Raw genomic sequence first — 17,669 nt, 5'->3', positions numbered from 1 at the left:
TTTCAATCTGGACCCATCCTCTCTTTCTGGCCTCATTCTCCACTTAGCCCATCACAGGAACACTAAGCTGGAGGTGATCAGGACTGCATTCTAATTCTCTCACAGGGCCTGGAACATAACAGGTATCAAAAATGTTTGCTAGATTAATGACTAAAAGGTTTTATGGTTTTTCTGATACCCAGCTGTAGCTTACTGAAATGTCAGGGCTCACGGTGTTCACAGAGAGATTTCCCTACTAATTTCTTTATAACAGTAGACAATGTTAATTGTTCAAAAATTCACCCATGACAAAATAAGGCAATTCAGAACGATTATATCAGACAGATTTTTTCCTCTTTTGTTTAACAAGAGTAGCAACTGGTGGTTATAGCCAACAGTGTGATTAAAGAAATAAAAGTATTTTTAATATTGCCAAGAATTTTATTACTAACCTGTTGAGGAGTAATGGTATCTCTATAGCTTGGTAAAATTTTTAGGGTGACACTTCCACTAATATTTTTCAGTAATTCTTGTAATTCCTTTGGATTGTTTCCAACTTCATGGCCATTGACTTCTTTAATGATATCTCCCACATGGAGCAGACCTTGTCGATCTATCATTCCTCCATGAAGGATTCGGGCAATTACCAGATCATTATTTTCAACCCTAAATGTTACACCCTAAAGGAAATAAGGAACAGAATTATCATTGATTTTAGATTATTAGGAACAAATCTTAAATCCTCATGAACATGTATATATAAGAAAATAATTCTAAAAGTAGGTAAGTGAATCATTCCTACTTTTCTTTTGTTCTCTCCTGTCTCAATATTCCAATCTCATTAAACCACGTGCAACTGTGACAACATACATCACCCCTTAAAAAGGAACTTCCATGGTAAGGTTAACCTTAAAAATGAAACATATATTAGGCTGCATTCCATAGGATAAAAGGAAGCTCAAAGGAGTAAGAAAAGGTATTTGTGCATTCTGATGGTCTTGTTCCCTGCTTTTCTTTTTTTCCACTTCACTGTTGTATAGTCAGGACCCAGAAATAATAATTTTAGCAGTAAATTATAAACTTCACTACTTAGAGAGTCCTACCATGTCTTCAATTTTCAATAATAACTTTCTTTTGTGTTTTGATATTGTCATTAGCAAGCAACCTAAGTTCATTTCTTCAAAGGGTGTAGAAAAAATAATGAAGTAGTTATCACTGAAATTTTTGTTACCCACTGGAAAACTTCTTCTGGCCTTTATTTCAGTTTAACTTTTTAGCTTGGTTTAATTTTGTATGCTACATCAAGTTGAGAGAGCATCAGCTGTATATTTTATACACAGGCCAAAAAAGACTGATAAAACAAATATGAATAAAGTTTTCATAATGATACAAATTATGAAGAAGAAAAAAAGAGATAGAGTAGTAACTGAGCCACAAGTACGTCCGATTTCAGATTTAAGAAGGTATTGATTTATTTACTTACCAATGGTTCCCCAGCTCTTTTGTGAATACCAAGAATACGAATAGCATCAACTGGTAATAACTGATTATTGACAGAAGAATTATTCATTTCTGGGCTTGATGGAGGTGAATCATAACACTTGGATGCCACTATATCATGGGCCTCCAAGAGTGACTATAAGGATTCAAAATAGCCTTTGGTTATTAATTATTGATGGAATAAGTTATTAAAAATAACTTAGTTCATTATCCCAGTGGAGTACTAAAAATTTCCAAGGCACACATTATTAAATTCCCAAGTATGAGTTAAATCAAATGTATAGAGAATCTTTTAAAGAAATATAAGCATATATAGTTTTACTTGTTGTCAAACAATAGCATAGTCCTTGTTTTAAAAAATTTGAAGAGACTGATAGTTTGTGACTTCTTAAGTGAGATGTTCAATGGAAACTGTACCTAGATTTCCAAGTGTGGTGCCATGGAGGCACTGGATTTCATTGCCACCATTGTCATCACCATCATCATCATTCAATATTTATCATCATTCCCTATTTATTAGTTATCATACAAACTCAAATGGCAGGGACCCTAATTTTTACCCTAAAGCTGTTATGTTAGCAACATGTATTTTTTACATGTACAAAACTTGTCTGTTAAAAAGACGTCCAACAGAAAATGAATAAATGTCAGCATCTTATATCAGTGATAGGAAATTTTATACTACAAATAAAGGTTTTAGTCTATAAAAGATAAATTTTGGGGGGGAAAAAAACAATGAACCAGTAATGATCCTGAATATAATATACTTTTACCTTCCACATTTACTATATATGTGCTATCATCATGGATGACTTTGATCCAGCTTTCTAGGAATTTCTTACAATTTTTTTTGTATATTTATTTTTATTTTTTGTTTATACTATAATTGCATATACCCAACATAAAGCTAAGTTAAAAAAATTTTTTTTGAGTGGATGGAATGCAAGTTCAAAAACAATAAATCATTGGGCCAGCCCTGGTAGCCTAGTGGTTAAGTTTGGTGCACTCTGCTTCAGCAGCCCGGGTTCGATTCCTGGGCGCAGACCTATACCACTCATCTGGTAGTGGCCATGCTGTGGTCGTAGCTCACATACAAAAAGAGGGAGATTGACAGTGGATGTTAGCTCAGGGCAAATCTTCCTCAGCAAAAACAAAAACAAGAACAATAAATCAAAATAGGAAGAAGGGAGCAAATGTCACTAGGTTCAGAATAGAAACAATCAGCATATGGGCTTAATTGGTAATTTCTGGTCATTTCATGAAAACACGTGTATGAGACTGAAGAAAAACTCCAAAAAGAAAAAAAATTCACAAATTCATATGTAAAGATTATTCGTATAAATGCTAGAAGTCACTCAAATCTCTAACCCGGGCTGCCTAGTTTTCATCCTATATAGTACTCTCTTCTTAGGCAGATTTATCCACTCCCGTGTCTTGAACCACTACTTATACATTGATAACTCCCAATTTTATATCTTTGGTTCAATACTCTCATGAGCTTCAGATTCATATACTAAAAATCTGCCCACAACTGGCCAAAGTCATGATAATTTGAAAACCAAAAAAAGCTTAAGGATTGTAAAGGATTGACACATACTGAATTAATGAAAAATTCATAATCTACAATGCTATTTAAAAAACAGAAGGACTGAAAAAACTCATTTGTTATCATTTGAGTTTGCTATTTTAAACAATTACTTTGAAAATTGGTAAAAAAAAAAAAAAAAAAATGCCCAGTACCACACTGCCTTAATTACAGGTCTGTAAGCAATCTCCCCCACCACTTTCTCTCCTGAAACTGATTCTTCTTTGTTAAACTCATTAACTCTGCACTGATATAGACCAATGCTTAAATTGCACTTACTTTTTGTACCTATGGAAAGTATGTCATGTACCAGTTTCTATCCTCACACAGCTTTCCTTTGTTCCAAGGTCATCGACTGCACCCCAGTCTTAGAAGCAATACTGAAAATGTGTAAGACTGGTCACAAGGAGGCCTGGGAAACAGTGGTAGTGAGGAAGAAAATTCCACTAACACAGGAAGAAACCGTCTCTAGCATGTGGTCTGATGGTGAAATTACACAAAGGAAAATCCATTCTGCTGCATATCTGTGACAGACACTATACATTTATGTAGTGTGTATTAGTCATGTGTGTCTGTTTATATATTCTCAGTATATCAGGATATTCAAATACCTAAGTTAGAATTTACATATTTACAAAATATGGCCCTACATAATCTTAAAAAAATCACTTTAAACTGTAACTTGACTAACGGAGAATACTTTGGGAATACAGGGAATTTCAGAGAAGAGTGACAGGGACAGTTTACCTGGAAGTGGGGTTCTTTGAGTATACCAACCAGTTCTGCCACATTTTCATCCACATTTATTAGAGGAGTGATATCTTCAAGAATCTCATTGACTAATTCCAAGTTATTGTCACTCACAGCTTCTAGTTTTGAATCTTCTAGCCTCTCATGAGCCTGAAAAGACAACAGTATACTAAAGTAATAACACAGTGTTTTGCTCCAGACTGTGGTTTTCTCCTTGATTTGTTTCTTTTTCATAAAGAAGTTTTAAAAGATATTACTTAAAGGTTTGAGTCCTTGAAACTAAATTTAATATTTCAATCAGAGGCAATATATGGATTTTACAGTAAATGCTGTCATGCACTATAATAAATCTTGGCCCCTATTCCTATCCTAAAAGTCACGGAAAACTCATTTTTTTTTTTTTTTTTGTGAGGAAGATCTGCCCTGAGCTAACATCTGTGCTAATCCTCCTCTTTTTGCTGAGGAAGACTGGCTCTGAGCTAACATCTGTTGCCAATCCTCCTCCTTTTTTTCCCCCCAGAGCCCCAGTAGATAGTTGTATGTTATAGTTGTACATCCTTCTAGTTGCTGTATGTGGGATGCAGCCTCAGCATGGCCGGAGAAGCAGTGCGTCGGTGCGCGCCCGGGATCCGAACCCGGGCCGCCAGTAGCGGAGTGCGCACACTTAACCGCTAAGCCACAGGGTCAGTCCGCAGAAAACTCATTTTTATAATTAAACCATGAAAAAAACTGAAAAGGCCAGATGACAACGTAAAAAATGTATTATATTTCCTACCCAACAGAATTTTCTAATGAGTTTCTAATGTAGGCTCAAACTCTAGATGATACTGTTTATGATTTATTAAAATAAATGATTAAGAATAAAAATAAAGAAGAGGAACATAATCATTATATGGATACCATTTAAAAAATAATAAAAATCATTTGGGGAACCCTAGAATCCTAAAGCTGCCATTTTCCAGTTTTGAAAATAAGCACAAAAAAGAAGTCAATTCAGGGAAAGTGGCTCTTGCACTGGACCTTGAACGACTGCATGATCATTCCCCTAATGTCTCTGCATCTTAAGCTTTTTTTTTTTAAATCTCACAATCTTTTCCACGGGAAGTGGACCATGAATCATACTGTCACAGGAAATAAGTAGTCCTAATTATCCTTTAATAGTAGGAGTAAAGCAGTGTTTTAAATTCAAACTGAGAAGGAACACTAGGCAGGCTCCACCTTTTACGTGTCTTTGTTTTTCTGACAGATGGTTGCTGTCTGGGTTTGAAGACAGGCAAAGCATAATTATTAAGATTAAATTTATAAATGAAACAATGTAAGATGAGAAATCTTATACTTAATATTTTAAGATTCACTTCTGTAAGTGCTGAAGAAAAATCCAAATTTCAAGTGGCAATAGTATCAACTAAACTTTCTCTGATACCTATATGCTTTAGATGCTATTTCTACCATATCGAGTGGATCCTTCAGAGTCCAAACACATATTCTAATTTTAAAAATGCAATTTTTTCATTTAATTGTGTTTTTTCTAGGTGATTCACAAGAGTGAAATAAGTTTATAAGTGGAAAATGGGGCCACATATTAAGCAACATTTTTAAGAAACACCTCAGAAGAAAAAATTTTAAGTCATGAAATAAATTGATAAAGAAGAAATTATAACTGTTATTAAGCAAAGAAAAATGTCAAAGACCAAATGTAATTTAAACAGAGAAAGAGTTTCTATCAGATTTAGATATGAAGAAAATTAAGAAGACTAGAAAATGCCATAAAGAATGAGAATAGGTAAATTTGTAATTTTCTGAAAGTATAATACATGCCTGATAAGGTTAGGATGATGAGGACACTCAACATATATCATGGAATGATTATTAACACTGGGAAAAAAACTAAAATAATGTACATAATTAGTTAACTCTCACAAAACAAGCTAGAATTGCTAATTGTTTTAATACAAATTTGCTGTTAACAAATATCTAATTTAGCATCGTTAGCAAGTAATACTCTAATACCCTTATGGTAGTATAAGAAAGTTTAAGAAAAAAAAGGAAGGAAAGAATCTTAACATTTATTAAGGGCTTTTTTTTGTGCCAGGAACTATATTTTCAGTGCAGTGTGAGTGTGTGTGGATGAGTATTCAGCAAAGGTAGGTATGTTATTATCATCCTCACCTTATAGACATAGACACTGATGCAAAATGAAATCAAGTAATTTGCAGAGTCAGGTAGCCTAATATCAAGGCCTGAGCTCTTACCTACTAAAGCTTATTCGACTTTATCACTATAAATTATTCAATCTAATATATGATGCATTATTCTCACTCATTCAAATGTGTGAGATATGCTCTCATTGACGGCTAGTTGAATTGTTGCTTCTTAGCAGGGCTCTTCCAGTCCAGACGTGTTAAGCTAACTCTTTTCCACCATATCTATCCCCATAGTTATTTTATACTCCTATGGTTCAGAAGACCATCCACCCCTACAACCTTCACTCCTTTGCTCTAAGTAAGAGCTATAAAGACCACCTGTTTCTCCAGGGAACAGATAATGACTGGCTTATAATTTTCAGGTACTATGTCATTATATTTTCTATAATATCCTATGTTACATGATTTGCATATGGTAACAACACTTTAGACACTGGGAGATTTTGGTTTGATTCAAGACTTTGGGACAAGTAAAGGAACAGAAAAGATCACTGACTTGAAAACTCTGATATATCCCTTCCTTTCTATGTTCATCCACTTTATTTCTCCCAAATTGGGTGAGGACAGTGGGCAATATGGAAAGACTAATGGCAAAAGAGAAAGATGAAGTCAAGTAGGAGGACAGAATTATGTTACAAAAACAAACAAAGATACATGAAGGTCTTTTCACATCAACTGCACAGATTGGTTCTATGGTAGGAAAGACTCGCACTACACAATACAGAAATTCTCAGAGGAAGAAAAAGTTTTTTAGTAAAACTGCAGCTGTAATTATATTAATATGGAACACCAATTTCTGAAATATAGTTGAGTTCAATCAAGATCAATTTTAATTTTCCCAAGGAAGCAAATGCAGATTCATATTTGTTAATATGTAGCTTTTTAAGTTCTAAGATATTGTGAAAGAAATTGGGACCTCTATTCACTTAAAAGTTAGAATTTATTTAGTAGCTTTAAGAGGCAGTTATCAACTTGAATTTAACGAATCAAACCAAAACAAGCCAAAAGAAACACTGAAAACTGACCAGAGGGACAGACGAATCATATGCTATTTGAATAAATGGTTCTTGTTTCCTTTAAGAAAAAGCATTATTAGCAAGTTCTCATAACTCAATAAAAACATATTTCACCTGCCACAAGTGGTTGGAAGAACATGCCATGACTGGCTTTGTAGAACATTTGGAGCTGATACAAATATGGCCTAGCCTTCTTCTATGTCCACTTCTGAGAATCCTATTCACCACAGCACCTCAGAAAAATGAACTGCAGAGAAGAAAAAGTTCTTCACAACTTCTGGGTATTTTACCCAAGCACAGTCCAACCATGTTTGCAAACAAAAAAAAATTTTAAACAACAGTTGTGACAAATCTAAAGTGACAAATACTATTATCTAGTAATAACAATAGTATTATTATTATGTGTATTGCCTTTCTCTCTTAAAAGGAAGAATCAAAATACGATAAATTTTTTTTCTATCTTCTTAGAACATGGCTAAGCATGTAGTAATTGCTCATCAACTATTTCTTGAGAAAGCTAAGTAAAGGGGAAATAGGTTTGAGCGTGGTCAAGAGTCATCCTCTTCTTTTATTCTAGAGACTTTAGAACAAGAAAGATCAAGAGAAGTCCACAAATAGTCAAAAACAAATAAGAATTTGAGCAAAAAGTAGAAATAAGAGAAGGAATGGAGAAAATTTTTATTTTGCTTCTGCATACATTATATCAAAAAGGATGAGATAGAATTGAATTCTCTAATGAGTAAAGAACTTGTTAGAAATCAGTTAACCTAGGGGCCAGCCCGGTGGCGCAAGCGGTTAAGTGCGTGCGCTCCACTGCGACGGCCCGGGGTTCGCCGGTTCGGATCCCTGGCGCACAGCGACGCACTGCTTGGCAGGCCATGCTGTAGCGGCGTCCCATATAAAGTGGAGAAAGATGGGCACGGATGTTAGCCCAGGGCCAGTCTTCCTCAGCAAAAAAAGAGGAGGAGTGGCAGTTGTTAGCACAGGGCTGATCTCCTCACAAAAAAAAAAAAAAAAAAAAAAGAAATCAGTTAACCAAAAGGAGTTCAAATCCTTGGATTAGATAAATTATATCTCAAGGTACTCAGAGAGCTGAGCTGCTCTTAGAGATACCTGTACAATTAGGAGAACCACACAGATGTCAAAAAACTAGAAATGGGGGCTGGCCCCGTGGCTTAGCGGTTAAGTGTGCGCACTCCGCTGCTGGCGGCCCGGGTTCGGATCCTGGGAGCGCACTGATGCACCGCTTCTTCGGCCGTGCTGAGGCCACGTCCCACGTGCAGCAACTGGAAGGATGTGCAGCTGTGACATACAACTATCTCCTGGGGCTTTGGGGGAAATAAATAAATTAAAAAAAAAAAAAACTAGAAATGGGAATCTTATACTTTTTAAAAGGAGAAAGAATATTTTTAGTATTTAATCATATTGGCTTTAATAGTATTCAGAGAAAATATAAAAGAATCTTTTTATAATCTTTGAGCTGGAAAGACTTTTCTGACTATGATGCAAAATCTGAAAGCTATAAATTAACAAACTAACAAAAAGCCCAATAAAATTAACTACATGAACATTTAAAATTCCTTCTTGTCAAAAATCAGCAGAGTTAAAACACAAATGACAAACTAGGGTCAAAATACTTACAAATCATATTACAGCCAAAAGGCTAATTTCCCTACCTATAGAAGACTTGCACAAACCAACAAGAAAAAGATCAACAACACATTAAGAGAAATGGGCAAAGAAATGAACAAAAACTCAGAGAAAAGCAAATCTAAATGCCTCTTAAACATGTGAAAAGATACACAACCTCATTGATGATAAGAGTTGTGCAGACTACAACTATAATGAAATACTCTTTTTTTCCTTATCAGATTGGCAAGGATAAAAATTCTGATAACATATGTTGGTGAGAATATGGCAGAAGACAGGTACACACACATTTTTTTCTGGTGGGAACACGCTAGCAAGTAATTTGACCATATCTACCAAAACAACAATGATTCTTTTAAGTTTTACCCTAAAGATATACATACATGTGCAAAGTAACATGTAGCAAGACTACACATTCCAGTACAATTTGTAAGAGAAAGAGTCATCCAAATATCTATCAGAAGGTTGACTAAAAAATTTTGGTATTTTCATACAACGGAAAATCATGCTACTTTTACAAAGAATGAGGGTGCTTTATAGTACTGATATGGAATCAAATGCAAAAAATCAAGATTTAGAACAGACCATATTTAACAGTACTATTATATTTAATAGACGCTTTCCCCCAAGACTGGGAACAAGATAAGGATGTCCTGCTATCACCATTCTATTTGACATCTGTACTGGAGGTTCTAGCCAGGACAGTTAGTCAAGGGGAAAAAAGAGGCATCCAGATTGGAAAGAAAGAGGAAAAATTATCTTTACTCATAGATTTGTATTTAGAAAATCCTGAGGAATCCACTTAAAAACTATTAGCGGGCCGGCCCCATGGCTTAGTGATTAAGTGTGTGAGCTCCGCTACTGGCGGCCCGGGTTCAGATCCGGGCGCGCACCGATGCACCGCTTGTCCGGCCATGCTGAGGCCTCGTCCCACATACAGCAACTAGAAGGATGTGCAACTATGACATACAACTATCTACTGGGGCTTTGGGGAGAAAAAGGTAAAAAAAAAAGGAGGATTGGCAATAGATGTTAGCTCAGGGCCAGTCTTCCTCAGCAAGAAGGGGAGGATTGGCAAGGATGTTAGCTCAGGGCTGATCTTCCTCACACACACACAAAAAAACTATTAGAACCAATAAACAAGTTCAGCAAGGTTACAGGATACAAGATCAATGTACAAAAGTCAATTGTACTTCTGTACACTAGGAATGAACAATATGAAAATGAAATGAAGAAAATAATTCCATTCACAATAGCATTGAAAGAATAAAGCAAATTTAACAAATGCGCAAAACATATACTCCGAAAACTACAAAACGTTGTTGAAAGAAACTAACAAAGATTTAAATAAATGGAAAATCATTTCACGTTCATGGATCTGAAGACTTCACATCGTTAAGATGTCAATACTCTCCAAAACAATCTACAGGTTGAATACAATGCCTATTAGAATCCCAGCAAAGTTCTTTGTAGAAACTGACAAGCTGATTCTAAAATTTGTATGGAATTGCAAGGGACCCAGAACAGCCAAAACAATCCTGAAAAAGAACAATGTAGGAGGACCCACGTTTCCTGATGTCAAAACTTACTATAAAGCTACAGTAATCAAAACAGTGTGGTACTTGCATAAAGGCAAACGTACAGACCAACGGAATAGAGAGGTCAGAAATAAATCCTCACATATATGATCAAAAAATTTTTGATGAGGGTGTTAAGACTACTCAATGGGGAAAGAACAGTTTTTTTCAACAAATGGTGCTGGGAAAACTGGATATCCACATGCAAAAGGATGAAGTTGGACTCTTACCTAACCTTATATAAAAAAATTAACTCAAAATGTGAGACTTTTAGGTCTTTACATTTTCTATAAAACTATTAGAAGAAAACAGAGGGCAAAAGCTTCACAGCATTGGATTTGGCAGATTTCTTGGATATGACACCAAAGGCACAAGGCAACAAAAGAAAAAACAGGTAAATTAGATTTCATGAAAATTTAAAAATTTTGTGCACCAAAAGACAATATCAAGAGTAAAAAGGCAACCAACAGAATAGGAGAAATATTTGCAAATCATACATCTGATAAGAGATTAATATCTAGGGGCCGGCCCCATGGCTTAGCGGTTAAGTGCGCGCACTCCGCTACTGGCGGCCTGGGTTCAGACCTGGGCAGGCACCGACCACAGCTTGTCCGGCCATGCTGAGGCGGCGTCCCACGTATAGCAACTAGAAGGATGTGCAACTATGACATACAACTATCTACTGGGGCTTTGTGGAGAAAACGGGAAAAAAAGGAGAAAAAAAAAAATCTAGAATATACAGAGAACTCCTAACATTCAACACCACCAGCCCTAGTGGTCTAGTGGTTAAGATTTGGTGCTCTCACTGCCATGGCTCACGTTCATTTCCTGGTCAGGGAATCATACTATCCATCTGCCGATTGTCATACGGCAGCTTCATGTTGCTGTGATGTTGAAGAGCTGTGCCACCAGTATTTCAAATACCAGGAGGGTCACCCACGGTGGACAGGTTTCAGTGGAGCTTCCAGACTGCGACAGACTAAGAAGAAGGACCTGCCCACCCACTTCGGAAAAAAATGGCCATGAAAACTCTACAAATAGCAGTGGAGCATTGTCTGATATAGCTGGAAGGTAAGAGGATGGTGCAAAAAAAAAAAAGACCAGGCAGGGTTCTACTCTGCTGTACACAGGGTCACTAGGAGTCCGAATCAACTTAACGGCACTAGCAACGAAACATTCAACAGAAAAACAACAACTTGATTCAAAAATGGGCAAAAGATTTAAATAGACATTTCTCCAGAGATATACAAATGGCTAATAAGCACATGAAAAAGAATCAGTGAGCCAGAGGATATGTCAGTAGAAACCTCCCATATCGAAAATCAAAGAGAAAAAGGAATCAAATAAATGGAACAGAATATCTAAGTACTGTGGGACAATTACAAAAGGTGCAACATACACATAATGGGAATACCAGAAGGAGAAGAAAGAGAGAAAGGAACAGAAAAAATATTTGAGGCAATAATGACTGAGAAGTTTTCAAAATTAATGATAGACACCAAACCACAGACCCAGCAATCTCAGAGAACACCAAAAAACCTATACCTAGTCACATCACATTCAAACTGCAGGAAATCAAAGACAAAAAGAAAATCTTTAAAGAAGACAGAGGGAAAAAACATCTTACCTATAGAGAAGCAAGGATAAGAATTACATTGGACTTCTTTTCAGAAACCATGCAAGCAAGAAGAAAAGTGGAGGGAAATATTAAAATTGTTGTAAGAAAAAAACTACCAACCTAGAATTAGCTATCCAGTGAAATTATCCTTCAAAAGTGAAGGAGAAATAAAGACTTTGTTAAACAAACAAAAATTGAGGGAATTTGTCACTAGTACATCTGCCTTGCAAACAATACTAAAAAAAAGTTCTTCAGGAACAGGAAAATGATATTGGTCCAAAACTCAGATATCCATAAAGAAAAGAACATTAGAAAAAAATAATACGGGCCCAGCACGGTGGCGCAAGCGGTTAAGTGCACGCGCTCTGCTGCGGCAGCCCGGGGTTCGCCAGTTCAGGTCCCGGGCACGCACCGACGCACTGCTTGGCAAGCCACGCTGTGGCGGCGTCCCATATAAAGTGGAGGAAGATGGGCATGGATGTTAGCCCAGGGCCAGTCTTCCTCAGCAAAAAAAGAGGAGGATTGGCAGATGTTAGCACAGGGCTGATCTCACAAAAAAAAAAAAAAGAAAAAAAAAGAAAAAAATAATAACTGTAAAATAAAATCTTTTAAAAAATTCTTAATTGATCTAATGGATAACGGTTTGCTCAAAAAATAATAGCAGCAATGTATTTGGTGATTATAGCTTACGGATAAATGAAATGACTGACTGAAATGTTATAAGGGATAGGAGGGAGACATTGGAAATACTGTTATTAGGTACTTGCACTACCTGTGAAGGAATATAGTGTTATCTGAAAGTGGACTTAGATTAGCTGTAAATGTATATTGCAAAATCAAGGGAAACCACTAAAAAAATTTTAAAAATAAGTACAACTGATAGGCCAAGAGAGGAGAAAAAAATGAAATCATATATAATGCTCAATTAAAATGGAGATGGCAGAAAACAAGTGGAAGACCAATCAAACAAAAAAGAAACACAGAACAAGGGTAACAAATAAAAAAGAGTAAAAACATGTTAGAGATCTGACATCAATAATTGCTTTAAACATCAATGGTCTAAATACGCGAATTAAAAGATACTGTCTTTTAAAGATTTTATTTATTCATTTTTTTCCCCCCAAAGCCCCAGCAGATAGTTGTATGTCATAGGTTCACATCCTTCTAGTTGCTGTACGTGGGACTCAGCCCCGGGTTGGACGGAGAAGCGGTGCCTTGGGGCGCGCCGGGGATCCGAACCCGGGCCGCCAGCATCAGAGCGCACGCACTTAACCGCTAAGCCACGGAGCCGGCCCAATACTGTCTTTTAATAAGACTTTAAAAAAGATAAGAAAAACCTGAATTTTTATTAAAGTCTTTTAATAAGGTAAGAAAATAAGACAAGTATATGTTGTTTACAAAAAATCTACTCTAAATACAAAGATACAGGTAGATTAAAAGTAAAGGTATGGAGGAAGACATATCATGCTAACATTAACCAAAAGAAAGCTGGAGTAGCTATATTAATTTCAGACAGAGCAGTAATTTTTTTTGTGTGTGTGAGGAAGACTGGCCCTGAGCTAACATCTATTGCTAATCGTCCTCCTTTTTTTTTTTTTCCCCTTTTTTTCCCCAAAGCCCCAGTAGATAGTTGTATGTTGTAGGTGCACATCCTTCTAGCTGCTGTATGTGGGACGCTGCCTCAGCATGGCCGGACAAGCGGTGCATTGGTGCACGCCCGGGATCTGAACCCGGGCTGCCAGTAGTGGAGCACGCGCACTTAACCACTAAGCCACAGGGCCGGCCCCAGAGCAGTCTTCAGAGTAAGGAAAATTATCAGGAACAAAGAGAGGCATTACATAATGATAAAGGGTTCAATTCTCCAAGAAGACATAACAGGCCATAATGTATATGCTCCTAACAACAGAGCATCAAAATACATGAAGCAAAGTTTGATAGAACCTGAAGGAGAAACAGATTAATCCACTACTGTAGTTTGAGGCTTCAGCATCCCTCTATCAGTAATCGATATTCCAGTAGACAGAAAACCAGTAATGACAAAGTTGAACTGAACAGCACCATCAATCAACTGGATCTAATTAACATCTTTAGAACACGTCATCTAGCAACAGCAGAGTGCACATTCTTCTCAAGCTCACGTGGAACATTCACCAAGACAGACCACAGTATGGGCCATAAAACATACCTTAAGAAGTTTATAAGAATAAAAGTCATATAATGCATGGTCTCAGACCATAATGGAATTAAACTAAGAAATAAATTATATTAAAAAAAAATCAATAAGAGAAAGATAGCTGAAAAATCCCAAAATACTTGAAACAAAACAACATACTTCTAAATAACACATGGGTCAAAGAAGAAGTCTGAAGAGAAATTAAAAAATATGTGAACAAAATGAAAATACAACTTATCAAATTTTGTGGGATGCAGTGAAAACAGTATTTAAAGGGAAATTTATAGCACTTGATGCATATTTAGAAAAGAAAGATCTAAAATCAATAATCTAAACTTCCAAAACTTAGGAAACTCAAGAAAGAAGAGCAAATTAAATCCAAATTAAGTAGAAAAAAGAAATAATAAAATTTAGAGCAGAAATTAATGATACTGAAAACACTAAACTAATAGACAAAAAATCAATGCAACCATAAGCTGGTTCTTTGAACACATCAATACAATTGATAAACTTCTTACTAGCTTAATCAAGGAAAAAAAGACACAAATTTACTAATATCAGAAATAAAATATAATGATGTACACCTGAAATTTATATAATGTTATAAACCAATGTTACCACAATAACCAAAAAAAAAAGAAATGAAAGAGAGGCCATCACTACCGATGCCATGGACAATAAAGGAATACTACGAACAATTCTATGCCCACAAATTTGATAACCTAGATGAAATGGATCAGCTCCTTGAAAGACACAATCCACCAAAACTCGCAAAAAGAGATATAGATAATCTGAGTAGTCCTATATCTGTCACAGAAATTAAATCAATAATTAATAACCTTCCAAAACAGAAAGCACCACAACCAAATAGGTTCACTGGTAAATTCTACCAAACATTTAGGAAGCAATTATACCAATTCTCTACAGTCTCTTCCAGAAGGCAGAACACTTCCTAACCCATTCTATAAGGTCAGCATTACTCTAATACCAAAACTAGACAAAGACACTACATGTCATCATACATTTGTCAAAACTCATAGAATATACAACACAAAGAGTGAATCCTAATGTAAATTTAGATTTATAGAAAAATTGAGCAGGAAGTACAGAGAATTCCCATATATCTGCCCTGTTTCCCTTATTCATATCTTGCATTAGTGTGATACATTTGTTATAATTAATGAGCCAATATTGATACACTATTATTAACTAAAGCCTATAGTTTACATTAGTGTCCACTCTTTGTGTTGTACAGTTCCATGGGTCTTGACAAATGCATAATGTCATCTATCCACCTTTACAGTATCATACAGAATAGTTTCATTGCCCTAAAAATGCCCTGTGCTCCATCTATTCACCCCTCCCCTGCACTCTCCAAAACCCTGGCAACTACTGATTTTTTGGTACTGTCTCTATAGTTTTTGCTTTTTCCAGAATGTCATATAGCTGGAATCCTACAGCATGTAGCCTTTTCAGACTGGCTTCTTTCACTTAGCAATATGTATTTAAGGTTCTTCCATGTCTTTTCATGGCTTGATAGCTCATTTCTTTTTATCACTGAATAATATTCCACTGTATATCTACACTTTGTCCATGAACCTACTGATGGACATCTTGGTTGCTTCCAAGTTTTGGCAATTATGAATAAAGCTGTTTATGTGTAGGTTTCTGTCTGGACATAATTTATTCATGTGTAGGTTTCTGTCTGGACATAATTTATCAACTCACTTGGGTGAGTTGCTGGATTGTATGGTAACTCTATGTTTAGCTTCGTAAGAAACTGCCAGACTGTCTTCCAAAGTAGTTGAACCATTTTGTATTGCTACCAGCAATGAATGAGCAGCTTCCTTTCTAGGACATATGTTTTGCAAATATTTTCTCCTAGTCTGTACCTTGTCCTTTTACTTTCTTAATGGTGTCTTTTGAAGAGGAAAAGTTTTTAATTTTGATAAAATCTAATTAATCAAAATTTTCATTATGCTTCATGGTTTTTATCTTATCTTAAAGTCTTTCTCTAATCCAAAGTCACAAAGAGGTTTTCCCTGTGGTTCTTTTAGAAGTTTTATAGTCTTAGCTCTTACATTTAGATCTATGATCTATTTTGAGCTAATTTTTGCATTTGGGTGAGGAAAAAGATGCTAAATTTTTGGATATCAATATTCAATTGTTCAAGCAATATTTATTGAAAAGGCTACTTCTTCATTGAATTACTATGGCACTATTAACAAAAATCAGTTGACCATATATGTGTTAGTCTCTTTCTGGACTCTCTTCTGCGCCACTGATTTATCTGCCAGTAACCACATTGTCTTCATTACTGCAGGATCATAGTAATCCTTGAAATCAGGTTGTGGAAGACATCAATTTTGTCCTTTTTCAAAATTGTTTTGGCTAGCCTAGGTCCTTTATAAATTTCAATATCATCTTGTCAGCCTGAAATTTTGACTGGGATTATACTGAATCTACAGCTCAGTTTGTGGAGAATTAACATCTTAAGAGTACTGAGCCTTCCAATCCCTTCATTTATATGTCTTTAATTTCAGCCAGGTTTTTAAATTTTCAGTCTATAGGTCTTGCACATATTTTGTTAAATTTATCCCTATTCCTTTAAATTACAACATCCAATTGCTCCTTGTTAGTACATAAAAATACAATTGATTTATGTAGTTGATCTTGTATTCTGTGATCATGCTAAACTTATTATTTCTAGAATTCTTTTTCCTTTTGGTGGATTCTTAGGATTTTCAACATAGATGATAATGTCATCCCTGAATAAAGACAGTTTACTTTTCCTCTTCAATCTGTATGCCTTTTATTTACCTATTTTTCCTCACCTTTTTGCACTGGCTACGACCCCCAGTATGAAGTTTAAGAAAATTGATGAAAGTTGAATAGAAGTGATCTTAGAAGGAAAGCATTCTATCTTCCACCATGAATTACAATGTTAACTGTGGTTTGTTTTTTTTTTTAATAGATGCCCTTCATCAGGTTGAGATAATTTGCTTCTACGTTTGCTGAGTTTCTATCAGGAATGGATGTGCAATTTTGTAAAACGCTTTTCCTGCAACTATTAACACGATCATATGATTTTTCTTATCATGTCATTAAAATGGTGACAAATATTAATTGGTTTTCAAATGTTAAGACAGCCTTGCATTTTTGAGACAAAACTCACTTGGTAATGGGTGTTACCCTTTCTATATGTTGCTGGATTTGATTTGGTAATATTTTCTAAAGAACTTGATGCCTATGTTCATGAGGGATACCATTCTGTAATTTTCTTGAAATGTCTTTAGCTGGTTTTGATCTTAGGGTGACACTAACTTTCATAAAACAACACAGGCAATGTTCCCCTCTCTTCTTTTTTTTCTGGAAGATCTCATGTAGAATTGGTATTATTTCTTTATTAAATGTTTGACAGAATTTTCTTGTGAAGACCATCTAGGCTGGAGCTTCTTTTGCAGGCAAGTTTTAAACTGCAAGTATTCAATTCAAAAAAACGGATATAGGGCTATTCAGGTTATCTATTCTTACGTAGGTTTTAGTAGTTTGTGTCTTTCCAGGAATTAGTCAATTTCATCTAAGTTGTCATATTTATTGCCATAAAATTGTTCATA

General features: G+C 35.6%; 1 protein-coding gene across 5 annotated transcripts in view; it reads right to left on the bottom strand.

Annotated features, from left to right (window-relative positions):
- PALS2 (protein associated with LIN7 2, MAGUK p55 family member) overlaps nucleotides 1-17,669 on the bottom strand; it is a 105,395-nt gene that overhangs the window by 37,948 nt on the left and 49,778 nt on the right. For 4 of the 5 annotated variants that reach the window (XM_087429011.1, XM_087429014.1, XM_087429020.1 and 1 more), the window contains exons 3-5: nucleotides 3,812-3,964; nucleotides 1,463-1,615; nucleotides 432-659 (exon numbers count right to left, since the gene is read on the bottom strand). In XM_087429011.1, the coding sequence (XP_087285137.1) occupies nucleotides 432-659; nucleotides 1,463-1,615; nucleotides 3,812-3,964 (534 nt within the window). The remainder of the gene's footprint in view (nucleotides 1-431; nucleotides 660-1,462; nucleotides 1,616-3,811; nucleotides 3,965-17,669) is intronic. The other variant, XM_087429002.1, reaches the window with a different exon arrangement.

Source organism: Ceratotherium simum, chromosome 1 (genome assembly GCF_057802395.1).
Source record: "Ceratotherium simum simum isolate JZ-2026a chromosome 1, ASM5780239v1, whole genome shotgun sequence".
Taxonomy (NCBI): Eukaryota; Metazoa; Chordata; class Mammalia; order Perissodactyla; family Rhinocerotidae; genus Ceratotherium; species Ceratotherium simum.
The sequence above is the reverse complement of the archived record's forward strand: the minus strand, read 5'-3'. Positions and strand labels throughout refer to the sequence as shown.